This window comes from Nanorana parkeri, unplaced genomic scaffold (assembly GCF_000935625.1).
Source record: "Nanorana parkeri isolate BGI_ZX_2015 unplaced genomic scaffold, ASM93562v1 scaffold834, whole genome shotgun sequence".
Taxonomy (NCBI): Eukaryota; Metazoa; Chordata; class Amphibia; order Anura; family Dicroglossidae; genus Nanorana; species Nanorana parkeri.
Genome location: NW_017307102.1, coordinates 475,775 through 497,668, shown reverse-complemented (window position 1 = coordinate 497,668; position 21,894 = coordinate 475,775). Strand labels below are relative to the sequence as shown.

General features: G+C 43.6%; 1 protein-coding gene across 1 annotated transcript; it reads right to left on the bottom strand.

Annotated features, from left to right (window-relative positions):
- Window positions 1-4,071: 4,071 nt before the first annotated feature.
- PLPP7 (phospholipid phosphatase 7 (inactive)) lies at window positions 4,072-16,186 on the bottom strand. The gene is made up of 2 exons (XM_018565335.1): window positions 15,555-16,186; window positions 4,072-4,520 (listed from the first exon to the last, which is right to left on the bottom strand). Exons 1-2 carry the CDS (start codon window positions 15,994-15,996, stop codon window positions 4,156-4,158), a joined length of 807 nt encoding a protein of 268 aa, XP_018420837.1. The 5' UTR covers window positions 15,997-16,186; the 3' UTR covers window positions 4,072-4,155.
- Window positions 16,187-21,894: the final 5,708 nt, after the last annotated feature.

Below are 21,894 nucleotides of genomic sequence, written 5' to 3'. Positions count from 1 at the left end.
GGAGGCATTCTTGAGATCTTTCCTGAAAGAGACACAAGACTTGTTCATGAGGTCCATGCCATCTTGGCCTTCCTGGCAACTCCAGCAGACAGAGGACTCCTCTAGTTCTCCATCCCAGACAGTTGCGGACCCCACCTGGGTCTCCATCTGGGCTCCTGCAGACCTTAGGCCTAGTCAGCTTCTCCAACTGTCTACACCCTACCCTCAGGCTGGGGCCCAGGGGCGAACTGCCCTGAGCACATGGCAATTCATTATATTTTGTATTGTTTTATAATTTATTCCTGGGATTATCTAGTCCTCTACAGCCTGTCTCCTTACTCCCTCCCTGGCTGTCTCTTCTTGCGCCTTCTTCTGGCTGCCTCTCCTCGCTCTCTCCTCTATATTCTCAAACAAAATTACCATGCACAGACGCACAGTGCTAGAGTATTCAGGTTTCACCTGAAGAAAAGGTAGCAACCCTAGCTGTAGATCTTGATATCATCTCTGTATTGGTCCTTCCTTCTGGAGGGTGGCTACTTTTGTTCCCTGTGTGTGTTGTAAAGTAGCCACCACTCCAAGCTCGTTCCAGTGATGGACTACAATCTCATGTTTAGTTTACTAATTTGTATTGAGATTATAGTTCACCAAGGAAGTGAGCTTGGCGAGATGGATACTTTACAACACACACAGGGACCATGGGGAGCAAAAGCAGCCCCCCTCCAGAAGGAAGGACAGTGTCAGGATGAATTCAGAGATGATTTGAGGATCTACAGCCGAGTGATACACAAATAAGATACATTTATGTTAATAGTTAGGATACTTGAATGTATTTGTAAGGTATAACTCCTGAGTTTAGTGTCACTTCATTGTTCTATGTAGACAAACAGACTTTTGAATGGGACTTTGAGTGCCAACATTACATCAGTCTCATATGATTCGATTTCCAAAATAGTGTATTATATCCACTACAAAAAACATTAAAAACAACATACTGAGAAGTTAATAACATCTCTTGGTATTATAATTGAAATGTTTTTTGTACTGGATATAATAAACTATTTTGGAAATTGAATCATATGAGACTAATGTAATTTGGGCACTTGAAATGTTCCAGTCAAAAGCCATTTTGTCTACATGATTATGCAAGGGATGTGTTGCCTTGATCAGCTATAGTCCAGTTTTTATTGAATATTAATAAATGTACTGAAAATTCACTTTGCAAAGAATTCTTAATCATGTGCAAGTAAAATAATAAAACAGGATTTTTGCTTGCACATGAGTGGGTGATGGAAGTCAGCTTTTCCTCATTAACTAAGCATAGGGAAAATTCCCTTGCAAAGTGAAAAGCCTATTTGCCTTTAGTAAATTAACCCCAATCAGTCTCTACTGCATGCACAAGTCTAGACAGGGAACATGCTGTCAGGAGGAGAAAGCAGAGCGAGCAAAGTGGATGAAACAGAGTGATGTCACCCTCCTAGCCACACAGAGGTGAATGAATCACAAAAGTGACTAAACAGAAATACAAATCCTTTGGCAGATAAGGCAGTACACATATGTATATCAACCGTATATTTAGCTGTTTGGGAGTTTAGCGTTAAGGGAGAACTAGTGCTTTTCACTCACCTCATAGTTCTAGCCGACCTGTGACAATGAGACTGTCACAGGTCGGCTCAGTAGATCGGGAAGTGAGCGAACACATAGCGGCGTTAGCTCACTTCTCGATCCTGTCACAGCTCTTTGCAGTGACAGGGGAGTGGCTGGATTCCCCCCTCCCCGCTCCGATCCTCCGGTGCTGACTGGCGGAACAGACGGGGGAGGGTACAGCTGGCTCTGCCTCTAGATAGGTAAAGCCAGCTGTCACTCACGCAGCTGGGCGGATCCAGACATAATTGTCGGTATCCGCTTCAGCGTCTCAGTATACCGCGAGCTGTAGCTTAGGGTGACGGGAGGACGCCAGTTTGTGTCCTCTCGTTACCGTAAGGAGAACTATGGGGAAAAGCCCTAACCCCATAGTTCTCCTTTAAAACTGGACTCCAGGCTAAAATAAGACAAATTAATACAGCTCTGTGTTCATTAATACATCTGAAATGTGTGTGTGTTTTTTTTTTTTAAATGAAAGCAATGTAAGTATCTGAATCTGACCTGGTATCAGCCTCTTGCAGTACCTCTTGCCGTACCTGTACAGTAGAGCTGGACCGTGGGTGGGAGAAGCAGCACGTAGAACCAATCAGTTGAGCTGCAGTGCAAGGGGCATGCTAATAGAAGGAGAAAGCACAGTGACAGAGAGATGAGATCATCTATGTGCTGCTTCTCCTTACACTGTCTAGTTTTAAGGTGATGGTGGGGAGGGAGCTTATAAGTGTTACCGAACTAAAGCAGAGACAAATCAGGTAACCGGCACTGTCAAACAGGGCTGTGTATCGCTGCAGACCTGTGTGATTCTAAGGACTAAAATACATATACAGTATATGTATTTTATTTGGGCATGTAGCCATTTGCCTGGAGTTCAGCTTTAAGTAGGTTGAAAAAAGAGGCCTGTACATGAATGTTGTCTTGTTGCAGGCTCTGGGATTTTGCTCCAGAGCAAGGGTGAGCAACTCTGGCTCTCCAGCTGTGCTTTAACTAACAATCCCATCATGCCTCTGACTCTGGGAGTCATGCCTGTGGCTATCAGAATCTTGCGATGCCTCATGGGACTCATAGTTTCACAACAGCTGGAAGGCCAGAGTTGCCAACCCCTGGTCCAGAGTAAAGTACAGCAAAGTCTACAGTTACCCTTCAAATAGGTGAATACAATTATTGCACCATTTTATGGGTTGATGTTGAACTGTGCATATGGAAAATGCTTGTAAATGTAATGGTAAGGTAGAATATACACTGAGTGGCCAGATTATTATGACCACCCCATCAGCACTTCGTTGGACCACGAGATAACTCCACGAGATGACTTCGTTGGGCCGCCTTGTGACTCCACGAGATGCTGAAAGGTGATGCGAGGAATCTGACACTGCACTGTTGCCCTTCTGTTGTCTTGTACCAGTCTTGCCACTCTCCGTTCAGCCCTAACATTGAATAGTCGCTGACGGCCACAATTCGCACATTCAGACCCAGATTTTCGGCTGACAGTCCAGTCTTTAAACACTTTAACAATGAGCCCCTCTTGAACAAATTCTGCTGTTTTGCTGATACTCGCTCCATGGCTTCGAGCGCCAACAATCATCCCACGTTCAAAGGCGGTTAAATCGCGTTGTTTACCCGTATCTTCAGAAAAAAAATCACTTCTACTGTCGTGGTAAACAACCTGCTTCCCTATTTATAATGGTCTGGCCTCTAGCAACTTCAGCGCCTAATTATAGCTAATTTGCCTACAAACAGGGCCGGACTGGCCATAGGGCAAACCGGGCACTTGCCCGGTGGGCCGGGCCGAACACAATCAACCTAATTGTGTTCGGGCCGGGCCGGTATGCTTGATGGCCGGCTCTGTGCAGTGTCTACTGTTTGAATTGAGAAAGCTGGTCGGATGACCAGTGAAACGTCTTCAAGAAAAATACAGCGAGTCCAGTTGCCTTGACTTATTTTTTACAGATATTCTCTATAGCAAGCTTCCTACATTGTAGCAAGGCTTGTGTGTCAGCTGTTGCCCTCCGGTACTTAGTAGTGGCCGGCCCTGCCCCTCGATTGCGCTTCTGTGTTTGGCTCCGCCCCCTGTTGTGAGGGGGTGGGCCTGTTGGTGGTCACGTGATTGGGCTGCTCAGTCTAAAATGCCCGGGCCTATTTTTAGTCCGGCCCTGCCTACAAACATCAGGTGGTCATAATAAACTGGCCACTCAGTGTATATATGAGGCTATTAAAATTGAGATCCTTACATTAGTTTTGTCCAGACTTCCACTTTAAGACAGTTCTTGAGTGAGCACACAATATGTGAATGGTGTGTGGAAAATAACTGTATGGTTTTTTCTTTTTTTTTAATCTTTAAAACTGATTAAAATCATACCGATAGTGATTAACATTATTTTTAATAGTTTCTAAGACAGAACATTTTGTAAAACCATTTTTCAATTCCACTGACCATAGAACAAAGAAATATGCATTCAAATCCATTCATTGTTGAGGGAATAGCTTCTCTCCTCTTAGTCTTGTTTCATTAGAAGTCTCATTCATCATAAATAGAAACCATCACCAGAGAGAGGACAGCATTTGACACGTACCAGAAGGCAGCCAAATAATCTCCACAAAGTTGAACTGCATGTAGCCAATCACAAATCCCCCCATGACATCACTGATATGGTTCCGGCCAATCATAATGCGGGAGAGTCCAGCGGCGAAAGCCCACAGGACCAACAGGACACGTAGAGGAATAGCAAGGACCAGGTGGTTTAAGAAGAATTTAGACACCATGGTGGCTCGACTAGCATGGCTTGCTGGGAAGGAGTAGACGTCAAGGACGAGGTAGTCCAAGATACCCGGAGACACCTCAAAGGGGCCACGGCGTTTGACCAGCTTTTGGAGTCCAGCCACCGTCAGGATATCCAACAGCAAAGCTTATGGAAAACAAAAATGACAGATATGACAAATGGAAAAACAGAACTTAATAATACAACATTTTCAATTTACTTACAATTTATGTTACAGACTTATGGGTTTATGTCATGATGAAAGAGCTATGTACTCAGTGGCGGAACTATCGCCATAGCGACCCAGTCATCCGCTATGGGGCCCGGGGCACAGGGAGGCCCGGCCAGGCCTTTAGATTGACAGAAGAAGAGTCCCAGGAGGAAGAGTGTGGGAGGAATGCCCATCTAAGGGCTTGTTCACACCAAATGCAGACCAGATCTGCATGAGTTTCTGCACACGCAGTGCAGTGGGTTGTGCCGCATTTTTCCCGCGTTTTTGAAGCCTACCGGCCCGTTAGTTAAAAAAAATTTGAACAAATAATAATATTTATTTTCGTTTAAAATGTGCTTTCAATGCGTTCCAGGGTGTTTGCATGCGTTTTGATGCATTTCCGTGCGTTCCATGCGTTCCAGAGCAGGTAATATAGGGCTTGGTGCAGTTTTTTTACATGCTCTGGAACTGAACGCTACGGTGTGGACTAGAGCCCAAAATACCATTGGAATACATTGGACATTTGATCAGGTCTGTAACTGCTCTGCTCTGTTCCTGGAACGCGCTTGGTGTGAACAAGGCCCAAGTGTGGTATGGGGGTAAGAGTACATGGCTGAGAAGCTTTTAGTAAAGACAAGGGGATGAATGTTGGTGAGTCAAGAAAAGGATGCTTCTAATGATGAAATTGATATGGTAGGCACCCATTGGACCCTGCACAACACCATAGTAGCAGAATTGTCCCTTTTTTGGAGGAAATGTTCCTCTTTTGGATGCCAATATTGACTCTCTTTTTATTCTGTTCTATAGATCTCTATTAAAAGAATACATTTAACTATTATGCTCCATTTTCAAAAGAAATGTGCAAGCAGACATTCTTTTTTATTTCTGAAGAGACATGCAATAGGCTCAATTAACAAAGCTCACACGCCATGAGAAGGATAGTTATTTTAAAATAAGTGAGTTATTTTCCTTTATCCTGTCCTTTATCCTTGTTTTAAAGCTTTGTGAATTAAGCTTTATGTCTCTCCTGCATTAAAACCTTCCTACTTGCCTGCTCGCTCAGCATTAGCATGTCTCGGCGCCGATGAATAAAGTCCAATCAAGACGGCAGAAGATACCAAACCTATTAGAAGACTGGGTGAAGATGTTGGCACCGGGAAGGGAGCCCGTGGATGTTGCATAGCCACAGGGGAGGTGTTTGAGATTAAACCTTTTCTCCTCCAGTTTCAGGTGGTGGCCTCTTGTATTCTTGAGTGAACTAATAGTAAACAGTTTATTGCTGATTATCCCATCACCATTAAACAATTTGTACATTAATATCATGTCCCCTCTCAGTCTTCTTGTTTCAAATGTGAGCAAGTTTAATGCTTGCAGTCTTTCCCCATCGTTTAGGTCCCCTAACCCCTTTATTAGCTTTGTCACCCTTCTCTGGACTCTCTCCAGCTCAAGGACATTCTTTCTGTGGATTGGTGACCAAAACGAAAGCACATACTCAAGATGTGGCCGGACCAGTGTTTTGTGCAGGGGCAGAATTATGGATTTGTCTTTACAGTACATTCACCTTTCCCATTCTGTTATACATGATAATGCCTTGCTCGCCTAATTTGCTGCTGCCTGGCTTTGCATGCTGTTGCTAAGGCGACAGTCCACTAGGACTCCCGACTCTTTTTCCACCTCTGATTCCCCCAGTGGGACGCCTATTAATGAGTAGTGTATTTTTAACTCCAAAATGCATAACCTTACACTTCTCAATATTAAACCTCATCTGCCATGTAGATGTCCACCCCCCTATTTTATCGAAATCTTCCTGTAACATTTCTATGTCTTCTGTCGAGTTTACTACCCTACAAATGTTTGTATCGTCAGCAAAAATTGAAATATTGCTATTAATGGCAGTCCCAATATCATTAATAAACAGGTTGAACATGCTGTGCCTGTATGTTTGTCTCCACAAACATACAGGCACAGCAGGGCAATCCAATCTTCTGCTCCCCCCTCCTCTCCCCTCATCCCTTCTCCAAGCTAGTAGATGGACATCTGCTGGAGACTCTGCTCTCCCTTGTGATCTTGTACTGGACAGGAAGTTCAGGGAATGCAAGCTGAGAGAGTTGGAGCCAGTTGTGGAAACATGATGACTGTAAGTGTTTGGGCAAAAATTGCCGGGCAATCTATATTTGTTTGATCGTGATTTATTATTGAAAAAAGAGTTGAATACTACGTACTTTAATGTTTGTGACTTTGTTTACTGTATAATAATCAAAAAGAACCCATCGAACACCTGACCGGATAGTACCCTCGAGTACCGCGTGGGTGCCAAGTGATCACCGATGCCTCTGCAAATCAGTATAAATATGATAGACCTTGCTGTTTTCTTAACAGGATGCTCCAGTCAAAAATTAAAAAATGAACGTATATGTGAAGACAACACAGTTGAATTATTTCTTTCAGAACTGTGTTATCTGCTAAAAAAATGTGTATTTTTCAGTAGGTTGTCTAGTCCAGATACCCATGACACAGTATACAAATAAGAAGTTACTCACATTCCTGCTCCGATTGAGTATATCACATATATGTTCATTTTTTAATTTTTGACTGGAGCATCCTGTAAAGAAAACCGCAAGGTCTATCTATTTCACAGCAGGCCTGAATTGAGAGTGTGTTCCATTGGTATAAAAGGTTGGAACTAAAGGTAGGGGCCCAGCAGACATTTTGCTTTATCCCATTTAGATATTTATGATTATAAAAAACTGTAAACATTCATTTCAACTTTTCTGTTAATTTTCTTTTCTGTCTGCTGCCAATGGACTCAGAGAACTGTGGCAGATTGTTATTAAGTAGCCCATTATTTTATTCATAGTGCTATAGTAAAGTTACTCTTCAGTACCACATTTTATATCTTTGGATTTTAAAACTTTGAGATTACTTTAAAGGCGCCTGCCCTTGAATGCACAATCTGTTCCGAGCTTTCTAAGCCTGAACTTTGCTCTTGTGATTTAGCACTGGGTCCTTTTCAGGGTGTCAGCAATTTAGTCATTCAAACCCCCAGAAATAGCTGCAAGTGGCGCAGTCACTCAGGGATCACCTAATCCATCTCTCGATGTTCTGTGACCCAAATAACCATGAACAGGGAAGGTTGTTGGGAGAGATTCACCGGAGGTTAGGAGACTGAAACGCACTTTAGTGGCAAGATATTTTAATATAAACAGGAGCGTGCAAACACATTCACGAATCTGCACAGTGTCACCTACGAGGAAACCTTGGCTCTGTTCAGGACACAATGTTCTTCTGCTTAAACTGTTTTTATGTTCTACCGGACAGGCAGCCTTAAAAAAATGTAGATTGATATGGCCGAGAAAACAGAATAAAGTTTGTTTTAAAAAAAAATGTAGATTGTAAGTTCTTAGGAGCAGGGCCCTTCTAACCCTATTGTACTGAAATTGTATTGTATGGTAAATTGTATTGTAACTGTACTGTCTCCCCCATTTGTAAAGCGCTGAGCAAACTGTTGGCGCTGTATAGATCCTGTATAATAATAATATTGTCGGTGGTGTAGACTGAGGAAAGGCTTCAATGTAATATACAGCTAACCATACATGAGCTACTTATCAGCCATATAGGTCACTTTATACCTACTGAGTCAGCTTGGAAGGTATGGTATTATATTCTATGGTGGGCCAGCACAAAACCTAAATAATAACCCTTTTACAGAAAGGCGGCACCATAAGGACCCAAGGTATACCTGTAGTCTGTTTCTACCAAATTCCACAGTGCCATTACTGACCACACTCAATTTTAAACACACCCACAAAATCACCCCCCTATTTCTATCAATATTTAAACAGTATAAACAATATGTAAACGTTAACAATGCCCATAAGGGTACTCTGCCTGACTTTACAGTTAAATCAAAACTGTGTGAGCAAGACTAGGATTTGTAAAGACCTGGGGCACCCTGGGAAAGAATCTAGAAATGCACGCCACGGCGAATTGTGGGTATGGTAATATGGCACTCATCAGTGGGAATGGCTAAAAAGGGGCAGGATTAAACAGTGCATGTGCCTATTCACTGTATAAACTGCATACATATGATACAGTCTGTGTAACCAAGAAATACTGCTAACAATGGCGAAGGAAGAAATGCCCCGCATCAGTGTGAGGACAAAATGTCCCTGCATTGGTGGTGTCACAGGCAGGAAAAAATGCCCCTGCCTCGGAGTCTGGGAGGAAAAAATCTGTTATGTCAGTGCCAGTAGGAGTAAGAAAAACATGCAGTACAAAGGATTGGGGGGCAGTTGATTGTGGGGTATAAATAATACAGAGGGAAAGTTGATGGTGAAGACAGGCAGTACAGAGGAGGCAGTTAAAGGTGGGGACAGAAAGTACAGAGCGGGCAATTGATAGTGGAGAACAGGCAGTACAGTGGTGGCAGTTGATTTTGAAGAACAAGCGGTACAGAGGAGGAGGCAGTATGCACAAACTCCAGGAGGTGCCCTCTCACACACATGAAGTGGGACACTTGTCCCACTGTCCCCAAACAGGTGAAGCCAAAGTTCAGAACAATAGGTGATAGCGAGTCCTGCAGGCTGCACTGTTCTGGCTGAATGAAGGTGGATTAGGGGTAGACTGCACTTCCTCCTTCCCCTGTGTTGCACTCCATCACCAAGAACCAAGTTTTCCCAGTACATGACTGTTATTCAGCATGGTAGTCCTCTAATATGTTGACCCTGTACCTCCTAATTATTATGTTATGCACTGTCTATTTTTTGCAGCAACTTCTTACATCCAAGTGGGCTGACATTTCACCTCAAGGTAGAGTCCTTGATTTGTATTAAGGTTGTGAACAGATGGGCGCCGGTCACTTTAGAATCAAATCTTAGAGTTTATTTGCCACCATTACCTCAGAGAGTTAGGGCACAGTACTCGCCTAAGGACACAGCAGACTCCTGAAAAGAAAAATAGTCGTACTCACAGCCTTCACAGGTAAAGAACATTTAAACCAGATGGCATCCTGCGATTAGAGACACTTAGCTGTGGTAAGTTCCTTCTAAGCCTCTTGTATGGTATTATACTGTAAATATACTGCCTCCCTTATATTTTGTAAAGTGCTGTTCACATTGTTGGCGCTATATAAATCCTGAACAATAATAATAATCATAATTAGTTAAGACACCACCTTCCTGTAAGGTCCAAGCCCACCTCTAGCTTATCAGGCAGCTCCATTCAAAGTTCTTGGTGAATCTTCTAAGGTTTAAGCTCTCCTCCTCCTGAAGAAATCCCTCCAGGAAGGCCATGGCAGCCCAGGCCCCAGGCTAAGTCTTTAGTTCAAAGGCACATGTTTGCTCTCCTTAGGCAGCAGGCCGAGGGGTACAAGACTTCCAATACACACCCTCTGCAGGCAGGAAGCCTGGGGAGAAGAAAGCTTCACAAGGTCACCCCCAAATATTTATATCCTCTCCTAGCCTCCTCCATTGGCAAAAAACCTCCTTGGTATTGACCAGGGAGATATACTGTAAATATTTACATCTCAGCATTAATGTATCTTCTTGCTCCATTACCAAGGACATACCCCAGCAGCAGGCAGAAGCAAACAATAACTCTGAGCTTAGGGGGGACCAAATGAATGCAGAACTATCAATTTGGCTTTGGCTGATTACAACCAAGCAACATTAAATTTAACAGCTCACTTCTGCTTAGTGTAGGCGGCTACATTAGCTAATTCATGTATAGTGGTGACGAGACTTTAGCCTGGGATGATGAACTTGGTCTGTCATATTTGTATATTGTACTGTGAGCTTTGAGATATTGAGCAAATATAAATCCTAAATGCTGGTGTGCCCAGGGCCGGATTTCCCACAAGGCCAACCGATGCCCAGCCTCGGGGCAGCAGGGAGTAGAGGGGTGTGGAATTCCTATCTCCCAGGACATGCAGTTCTGAGCGCCGGGCGGGTAGTTGTTTTCTACATTTAGCCCTGCTTTGGGCAAACATGGCTAAATGTACAGTGGGGCCTTGTTTTGTACAAGTGATCTCGGCGATGTCGCCGAGATCACTTGTATGCAGCCTGCATACAGGGGGGCGCATTGAGGAACCTGGCATTGGGGCAGCAGAGAGAGTAAATCCGGCCCTCGGTGTGCCAGTTTACTGAAATGTATATTGCTGCTCTCTCTCCTACCCTGGGTAAAGACCAATCACATTCCAGCTTCTTCCCGTCTCTCCTCTGTCCAATCAAGCGGCAGGGAGGAGACGGATCCAATTTTGTTGCCACTATGCCTGGGTGGCTGCCAAACGTTAATGGGGCCACAAGCTAGGGCTACAAGCAGGGACAATTTTGCTCCTGTCACAGCCCCCTGAAAACGGGTACTCTCCTCAGAAAATGGGAATGTCTGTTCATCCTATCGTAACTACATGAAAAAGTGTGTTTCACATTAATCGTTAGAGCTTGCCTGAGCCCAAAAAACTAAAATACTGGATTTCTCAGGGGATCTGCACTTGCACAAAATGTACAATGCCAAAAAAGGAGCCACCACATCTAAGGACTGCTAAGCTGCAATATATTACATTTTTGTTCTTGGTTTTAAATATATTTTGCTCTCTGTTTTTCACTCTTTCATATGTTGTGTGGTGATGGGTTTTCAAAGTTTTGTTTGTGTCATTAAGGCATCCTGTCTGACTGGAGTCCATGGCAGGGGTGTGGGCAGAGTTGTGGCAGTCGGGGAACAGTTCTGAGTCAGCAGGTATATATCATAAATCTTGTTGTATGAACTGTGGTTAGCTAAGCTGATTGTGATTCATGTCATAGAGGAATTGAAGGGGTTATGGGTGTACTACCCTCTACATGCTGAATGATGTGCAAGGATTCCTTGTGGGTTTACCTATACAGTCTAATGATCCATTACATTTAATTAGGGGGTAAAGGTACATCCCCCTTAAATAGTCTTGAGGAAGAATCAGTCTTATTCTACTGCGATTTGTCCTCAGTCAAATCTGTTCTCCAAGACCACCAGTCCAATATAAACAAAATGCCCACTAAAAAGGGACTTGGCATTGGATAAAACCCTCCATTTTTCATCCATGTACCTATTGCAGGGGTAGGCTACCTTAGCACTCCAGCTGTGAAGTAGCTACAAATCCCAAAATGCTTCGGCCTCTGGTAATCATGTCTGTGACTGTTAGAATCTTGCATTGCCTAATGCAGGGGTGTCAAACTCAATTTAATCATGGGCCACATCAACATTATGGTTGCCCTCAAAAGGTATCTGTAAGACTACATAAATCTATGTAATCTTGATCATAATTGCCTCTGCATTCGATTATCACTGGTTTTAGTAATAACTTAATACCTAGATCTGAAAGTAGAAGTCTAGAAATGGCCTGGTGGGCCGGATTCGGCCCCTAAGCCTTGAGTTTGACACATGTGGCCTAATGGGATTTGTATTTTTACCCAAGCAGAAGTGCCATGGTAGCCTATCCCTACACGATAGAGTGTCCCAACTGAATTGAATCATCTCACTTTTTACACTGTTGACAGTAAATGATAGAAAATCCCCCCAATGGGGACACAAACAGCAATAAACCTATCCATATCTAAACCAAAAAAAAAAAGCTTTTGGCTAAAGTTCCACACAGTATGGAGGTCTGATTTCTGGGTGTCATGGCTATGAAGTGGACTGTTCAGCTTTGCACCAGACGAATTCCACATCGCTACCTTGCAATGAAGAATATGTGAATAAGTGCCACAAGGGTATAATAAGGCTCACGATGAAGCTCTACCTTTAAACAGATTTGATCACGAAGTATACATGTTGTTGATCACATGATCTTTTGGGTAGAACTGGGTTTAATAACTAGAAGCTCAAGTAGTTTATGTTGACAACACAGCAGCCACTTGGTGAGAAGCCAAAATCTGATCTTTTGTTAGTGTATTTATAGCACAGTACTCCTAGAGATTAGAGTGCCTTTGTTTTTCTTAGTATAGGAGTACTGTTAAGCTGGTGGACAGTGATGACTGTTACTTGTAGCATCAACACTCGAGAAATGTTGAAGGTAGAGGGTTAGCCTAACAGCCAAGCAAATTATTATTATAATACAGGATTTATATCGCCCCAACAGTTTGCGCAGCGCTTTACAATATAAGGCAGACATTACAATCACAATACAACATGGTAAGGAGGGCCCTGCCCCTGAGGGCTTACAATCTAGAAGGGTGGGGGAAGTGATACATGAGGAGGTAGCTGTGTGGATGAATTGTTTGAGAACGTGATGGTTGAGTGGTTAGTTTGAGGTGGGATAGGCTTCCCTGAAGAGATGAGTCTTTAGGGATCCCCTAAAGGCAGTCAGAGTGGGAGACAGACGGACAGGTTGGGGTAGAGAGTTCCATAGTATAGGAGAGACTCTAGTGAAGTCCTGGAGGTGAGCATGGGAAGAGTTGATGAAGGGAGCTGGAAAGCAGAAGGTCTTTTGAAGAGCGGAGTGGACGGTTAGGGTGATACTTTGAGACCAGGTTGGAGATATAGCCGTGGGCAGAGTTGTGGATGGCTTTGTAAGTGGTTGTTAATATTTAGAATTGTATCCTTTGGGCTACTGGAAGCCAGTGGAGGAATTGGCAGAGGGTGGTTGCAGACACTGAGCGGTTGGTTAGGTGAATGAGTCTAGCAGCTGCATTCATGATAGACTGAAGGGGGGAGGAGCCTGTGTAGTGGAAGGCCAATGAGGAGGAAGTTGCAATAGTCAAGACGAGATATAACAAGTGAGTGGATGAGCAGCTTTGAGGTTTCATTGGTATATGTAGATTTGCAATGGCAGTCTACATATTTTGCCCTCAGTACTAGTTTCCTATAAAGCGTATATCTGGCCCAAACTTTTTTTTTTAAAGATTTGGATCAAGTAGGGAAAGGTTAGAACCCCTGTTGAGTTTTTAATGCTGTCCCTGCTGGGGTTGTTAACCCTTTCTATTTGTCCTGGTGATCATTGTTACTGTAACTAAAAGTGATGGGAAATCTACTGTAAACTTAACAGATGTTACCACAACAGAAGGTGATGGGAAATCTTACAACAGGGGCGCCTGTGCTGGTAATTACTGTGTCAGAGGGGATTTCCTTTAAATTTGGAATGATTTTGTCTCATATACAGTTGTGTCTCTGTAACAACTGCATTTGAACCACTCCCTACTCTATCAAGACCAAAAAAAAGTTTTGGCTGTAGATGTATTTTAAGGGTATCTGCAGAGGACACAATTTTAATTTATCCATTTCTGACAGACACTGATTAGGTAGTATGTGTAACCTGGGTTGTGTGAAACGATGAGAAAGGGATAGCAGGCATCAGCAGGAGTACAAGTATGCGTTGTTGGACATTAGGGCTGACGTTATCAAAGATAATAGGAAATGGCATTTATGCACTCAAGAAGTTGGCAAGAGGGCTATTGGAGCCATTTCCTCTGCTTCTGTAGTGTGGTGTGGGTAGGTCTGCGGCAAGAAGTGTTGTGCATCAAAGTACAATCTCCCCTTCGTGTTTTTGGATATGTAATCTTCTTCCATTTTACAGGCAATGCTATGCTTGTCACTTCATCACTTCTTGGCCTCAGAGATACCCATTAAAATAATATTGTTATTTCATGGAAATGAAGTAGACTGGCCTGATACTTTAAAATGGGTGCAAATATGGAAGAATGTCTCTCTATTTCTGTTTCGGTGAAAACTATAAACATGGGATTTCTCATCACTTTTGATCCTGGTGGCAATGATCGTCAGAACAAATAGAGAGGATGAATCTCACCAGCAGGGACACAGACATTAATAAAATTAACACCTAAGTTGATATGTGAATGATCTGAGGCCTTGCAGGGTCTTGAGAACAGGGACCCTGGTTGGCATACCGACCTATGTGACATTATGTTTTCACAATAAAATGTTAAAAGGCATGTTTTGGAGTGCTGGCGGCTTCCTACTTCATGATTTTGATCTTACATGGTACTGTCCATTGTGACCACTTCAAACACACTTCTGTTTATTCTGGTCCAACACAACAGTGATTGTGCCGCTCAGGACAAGATTTACAGCAATAAACCTGAGATGGGGTTCTCGTTGCCACTGTATCCAAAGTTAAACAAGTTTTAAGAAACAGCTGGCCTGCTCGGGTCTTAGCCATGTTTTTCCAGCACAGAATCACATCAAACTTGTCTCCAGTTGGAATACAGAACGGTGAGCTCAGTGTCTATGACACTGTAAGCCAACATGGCACAGAGTCCAATTCCCATATACCAACTGGAGGCTAGGTGCAAGTAACATGCATGCCCCTAATTTTGGCCAAGTCCTTGTAAGTATGACAAAATAATTTTTGCTTAGGATACATGAATGCCATCATGTACAATGTGGTTATGCAGTTCATGATTTAGTCCATCGCATTAGGACTACTGTTGAATTTAAATTTACATGGGGGAAATCATCTACAGGTGAAACTCGAATAATTAGAATATCGTGCAAAGTTCATTTATTTCACTAATGCAACTTAAAAGGTGAAACTAATATATTAGAGAGACTCATTACATGCAAAGCAAGATAATTCAAGCCGTGATTTGTCATAATTGTGAGGATTATGGCTTACAGCTCATGAAAACCCCAAGAACCCCAAATCCACAACCTCAAAAAAGTAGATTATTACATGCAATCAATAAAACAAGGATTGTACATAGAACAATATCGGACCTCTGAAAAGTACAAGCATGCATCTGTACTCAGTACTTGGTTTGGGCCACTTTTGCAGCACTTACTGCTATTACTTTTGCACGATATTCTAATTATTCGAGTTTCACCTGTAGATACACAGCTTGATCATGGGTGTATCAGCTGCTACCCTTGTATCTATACCATGTATTGGCGACTACTGTCTACGAGATCTGCACCCCCCTCCCATGGGATAGCAACAAGTCGAGGTCCAGAATGAAATAAATACAGTGTACTAAGGAATGACTTACCCAGAAGTAGATTCATAAGGACTTCTTGTCCGGCCAGTGTGTTGCTACTCCATAAACAAACTAGTGTGCCAACTATCCAGGGTAGGCCATGGCTCGTTATTCCGATCAGCTTGACCATTGAACGTGCACTTGCCCATGATGAGGTACTGTTGGCGCAAACTCCAACGCTTTTGGACATAGCTATATCGATAGCCATGAGTGAATTCCATGCAATCCCTTTAAATGAGGGGTTTAGCTGCATGCAGTCCTCTTCTGGTAGCGGCTGGCTTTGCCGTCTTTCCCGGGCACCTTCGCTGGAGTTTCCATATTGTCCACTCTGTTTCTTGTTGAAGTTTCGGGCCTCCTGGGGTGATGTTGGTGGCTGGTTGAGAGACAAAAACTCCGGCCTGGCTAAGACATTATTCCTGTCCCTGGCTCTAATTCTCCGCTGAGGGGCTGGCATGGTCGCTGTAGCCCAAGATCTCCAAGCCAAGCTTTCTTACAGATGGGCAGGCCACAAGGGTTGGGCAGTGCCCCTTGAAGCTTTTGTTGTATGTAAGTAAGCTTTTGAACTTTTGCATGGGTAAGAGTCGGCTGCTCAGAGCACACATCTCCTGAGTTATATTTAGTCGAGGAAGAATGCCTTCGATGTTTACTCCATACTCTGGCTGGGCTTGACAGCAACTATCATCTGCCTATCAGGAGCCCCCTGGCAGCTGCAGCATCCAATAAGGAACAGAACGTTTTGGAAGGTAACATGAGGACTCACATGGCTGATGGTCTATTTAAACCTTGCAGTAATTCCTGTGGAGCACCAAGGATTCTGGGATCTGTAGTAAGCATGTGTCACCAGCTGTGCAGTCGCTAGGTGTGAAAGAACAATGTCAGCTGTCTACTTTATATCAACAAGATATACCATGGTAGCACAACTTATCGGTCTTCTTTTAAAAGTGGTTTCGCCTTTCCAAAAGTTATACGTATTATATTTGCTTTCACATATGTGGCCTGCCATACTGCAGAGAACCTGCAGTTACCCACTTCATTTATTTAATTGCTCAATGTTCATTTCCAAATGGGTGTTATGAGATACACAAAAAGCATTGCTGCTTGCATTATGCCAGTTCACCCCCAGTGTTAAAACATTGTCAAAATACGATTCAACTTTTAGATTAGCAAATTATGGTTAGTTAACCATAACTGGCTGAAGATATTGAATAGGAAAATCAGGATGTTCAAATGTCTCCAAAACGGTGCAAACTTAACTTCCGTCTAAAAATGTTAGTTGCCTGACTATTAAGCTGATCTACTGGCTCTAAAGTTGGCCTGAACTCAAAAAGTAAAGACTTGAAGGAACATTTAAATGTAAAATTTAGGATATGAAAACATTTACATTTTGTCTTGAATTTCTTCTGAAATATAGTGGTGTAGTGAGATGAGGAAGAATGCTCTGCAGTCAGATAGCATGTGCATTGGCTGGGATGAATAGGAATGATCTGCAGATCTCAGGAGTGTAGGAGTGGAAATTCTGAACATCGGGGAGCTCCCCCCATCTCTGCTCTCCCCCAATGTCTGCTATCCCCCTATCTCTGTACCCCCAATTTCTGCCACCCGCATACATTTTAACTACCCCAGAGGGGGCTGCATGGTGCCGCTGTCGGGTTGCAGTCTCCCTCCTCCTCTCCTGAGGGGTCCCGCATTCAGCTCTGTGTCAGTGTGGTGGTCTCAGGACGTGGAAGATATGTGGCCGGCGATGTATACAGGTGCCGCGAGGTCCCCAGAAGGCTGCCACGAGGTCCCCAGCAAGCGTGAGACCTTGCGGCAGCCAAATCAATGACAACATTTAAAGGGCCAGTATCGGGTTTTAGCATCGATACCAATACTGATATTGGTATCAGTGCATCCCTAACAATTGCCTTGTTCTTTTTTAAATACTAATCCTTGTTTTGCCGAGTCTGTTGCATTTTAGTGCTGCAGGTCTCCCACAGCCTCTTTGCAACTACTTTATGTATACATGCACTTCACAGATTACTGCAAGGCATTTCTCAGGGCTGGACTCCTGAAGGTAACAACAGTGAACCATGCCGGCATAATGGGGCTGATTGATTTATCTTTCGCCCAGCGTACAGCTGGGCAAATGCCACTACTGCCACTAGATGGAGCAGAGGACCATAGGACATCCTTACGCTCCTCAGCACCATCTAGTGGTGGTATTTCCTGTGCGACCGGCATTCGCCCAGCTATACACTGGGCAGAAAATTTATAAATCAGCTCCAATGTGAGCTAAAAAGGTTAGTCTCCACCAGATGCCCTGTGACACAACGCAGGAACAACATTGAGAGACAAAGACAGGACATTGTCACCCTATGACAGGAAATGCTTGAACAAGGCAGGATCACCAGGTATTAATTTAATGCAGATTTCACAATATTGAAAATGTCTTTTGAAAAACCATGAACCATAAAATGTATATGAGATAGTGGTTACAGATAGGCAGTGCAGAGGGCAAGGATGTGTAAAATGCAGTGGCCAACTTCTGTCTTTAGTAGCCAGATCAGTGAAAATAATTGCTGGTTCATTGCCTTGAGTTACTGGTTTTTCCCATTCTACAGTTCTATGGTAATTACAGCCATAAGTGGATAACATGGAAAAGATAACTTTTCATCACATAGCCTCAATCCACCAATAATTAAACATAAAAAGAACAAGGCTTTTATCATTTAGGGAAACGGGGGATTTGCTAACCACTCCACAGACAGAGACAACAAATATCTCCGAAAGAGGAACATCTGAAAGTTCAGTTTTCAGTAACTGGGAACACATTCATAGTTAAAAGGGTCAGTCCACCCGAAATCAATATACCAGTTTTGATGGTTGGAGGATCAAATCACCTGATCAATAGGACTTCAGCAGTATTTGATGTCTCTCAGAGAGTGGATCTGCACACTAGACATGTGCAATTCGTTCTGAATCAAAATTCGAACGAAAAATCGGAAATTCTGAGATTCGGATGTATCCGAATTACATATATAATGAATGCAAACGAATCCGAATTTCCGATTCCGAAATTCGTTAGCGGTAGTCTGTACGAAATTTCATTTGCTGGGCGAAATTTCGTTTCAACAAAGTGACATTTGAGAAAAAATTCTCCCCCTTATGTGTCACTTTGCTGTCACGAACGAAACGCAAACTAAACTAAATTCCGTACAGACTACCGCTAACTAATTTCATCCGAATCCTGAAACGAATTGAATTTTGGACCCGAATCCCGAAAAACAAAATAACGTAATATCCGAATCAAAACTAAACTAAACACATTTTTTGCCGGTGCACATGTCTGCTGCACACCTACTGTGCCCATATTTGCATGTATTTTATATACACTATATTGCCAAAAGTATTGGGACGCCGGCCTTTACATGCACATGAACATTTATGGCATCCCAGTCTTAGTCCATAGAGTTCAATATTGAGTTGGCCCGCCCTTTGCAGCTAGAAAAGCTCCAACTCTTTTGGGAAGGCGTCCACAAGGTTTAGGAGTGTGTCTACGGGAATGTTTGACCATTTGTGAGGTCAGGTACTGATGTTGGACGAGAAGGCCGGGCTCACAGTCTCCGCTCTAATTCCCCCCAAAGGTGTTCTATGGGGTTGAGGTCAGGACTCTGTGCAGGCCAGTCAAGTTCCTCCACCCCAAACTCGCTCATCCATGTCTTTATGGACCTTGCTTTGTGCACCGGTGTGCAGTCATGTTGGAAGAAGAAGGGACCGTCCCCAAACTGTTCCCACAAACTTGGAAGCATGAAATTGTCCAAAATGTCTTGGTATGCTGATGCCTTCAGAGTTCCCTTCACTGGAACTAAGGGGCCGAGCCCAACCCCTGAAAAACAACCCCACACCATAATGCCCCCTCCACCAAACTTTACACTTTGCACAATGTAGTCAGGCAAGTACCGTTCTCCTTGCAACCGCCAAACCCAGACACGCCCATCGGATTGCCAGACAGAGAAGCGTGATTCGTCACTCCAGAGAACACGTCTCCACTTCTCTAGAGTCCAGTGGCGGTGTGCTTTACACCAGTGCATCTGACGCTTTGCATTGCACTTGGTGATGTAAGGCTTGGATGCAGCTGCATGGCCCATTCCATGAAGTTCTCTACGCACTGTTGTTGGACCAATCTGAAGGCCACATGAAGTTTGGAGTTGCTTCCACTTTGTTATAATACCACTAACAGGTGACCGTGGAATATTTAGTAGCAAGGAAATTTCAATTTTCATGGAACACCTGAATCCAATGATTTTGAGGGGTGTCCCAATACTTTTGGCAATATAGTGTAAAACAGGAGGCGCTGGAAAACAAAAGGTGGGTGGAAACACCCAAACGTCCAAGGTGGGCAGGAAAAGGGAATCGAGAATAATGGATCTTGCTTTTGAAATATCTAAGACCTGTAAGAAACTACAGGCTAAGTCAGCCACCAAGCTCCACCCATAACCAAAATATCCATGGGGGGGGGTCCCTTTAAGCAAATTAATGTTTTGTGGAAAATTCAGTACTTGCCGTCTGTTCATTAGGAAAAGTGTCTGTTATCTGTTCAGTGCAGCGTCATATTAGAAGTTACCTAATTAATCTTTGTTATCTAGCAGCCTGCATCATTGCAGAGATGGGCCTTTGGGACCTGCCGGCTCCTGACACTCTATTACGTGATTAAATAAAAGCTCATTAGAGTCAATGACTATAATAATACATAATGCTGACAACTGCCTTAAATCGCCATTAACCAACATAGAGAGTAGAAGAGGGATTCACTATAATCACATAGAATTAGAGAAATGTCAGAAAGAAAAAATAGATTGAACATGTAATATTCGCAGTGTCTTTTCATAGTGTAGTCCATACTTCTTGTGTGTGGAGCTAGACTTAGATTTAAAGGAAGCTAAAGATGGCTTCTACAGTTTCCATCGCACAAAGTTTCACTTCTATAATCTGCCTTGTAACACTGATGCAGGTTGTACTTATATATAACACACTTTGCTGGTGCCAACCTCCTAATACCATCCAAAAATGGGGATATTGATCCCACCCTGATCCTTCCAATCATACCTATATTTGGAAACAAACAAAATAACTTTTCTTAGAGGGCAGAAAAACCCAGATTGTCCCACTAAAATGTCAGGAACCGCCTTACAACAGGAAAACCTTCATCCTGTAGAGAAGCAGGGGCCAACAAATTGCACCACACTTGGGGTCCATTCACATATCAGAGATTTTCAGCGTGCATTTGGCCATACAAATACGCGCGGAACCGCTCTAAACATAAAAAAACAATGCATTTTAATGTGCATTGTTCAGACTATTGCGGGGACCGCAAAATAGTCCAAACGCGATTTCAGGGGGGGATTCCGCACGGAAAAACGCGCGGGAAATGCAAATGTTATATATGAATGAAAGCTTACCTTTCACAAAATCTTAAGGGTGTTCATATGGTGCACAGCGTTCTTCTTCCCGGGGCTGTCCCTATCATGAGGCAGTCTTAGGCTGTTGCCCCAAGCAGCATCTCTTTGGGTCACATGGGCCTCTCTGCTGCCCCCTTTCTGGTCAGAGTGTCCCAGGTTGCTAAGAGCTGGACGGGGAGATGTGTAAGGGCCATGCATATTTCCCTCCCTGCTCTTAGCAACCTGGGACACTCTGGCCAGAATTCCACCCAGCTCCTGTCAACCTGTGATGTCACTGGTTAGCAGGAGCAGAGCAGGATGTTTTGGCCAGTGTCCTGCCAAGCTACTGACAACCAGTGATGTCAGTGAGCTGAGCAGGATGCTGACCAGAGCTGAGTGGTGCACAACTCCCCAGGACCACCCCAAATACCCCCCTGAAATGTGACCACTAACACAATTCCCCCCTGCCTCAGGTGGCGATTATTGTAGGGACACCCGTGCTTCTTCCCATCTTCTGCCAACGGTGGGGCAGCCTAGAATGATTCAGACAGTGGAGCTGACCTGATGACATCAACGCTGCTCTCTGTATCATTATACTGTGTTGAAGGGTGCCATTCTTCTAGGGGCATGCCTATGGATATCTCCTCAGTCTTCTAGGTTAAATGATTCTGGGCATCATTCCATCCAGAAGCTTGAGGACTGTGGGGACAGCTCTAGATTGAAGTAGAGTATTGCACCTTAAAGGAGAACTATGGGGTTAGGGCTTTTCCCCATAGTTCTCCTTAGGGTAACTGGAGGACACAAAGTAGCGTCCTCCCGTCACCCTAAGCTAAGTATACCGCGTGCTACAGCTCGCGGTATACCGAGACGCCGCAGCTGAAGCGGATCCAGACAAGCATTTTCTGTATTTCACTTTGTTCCAAGAAGTAACCCAC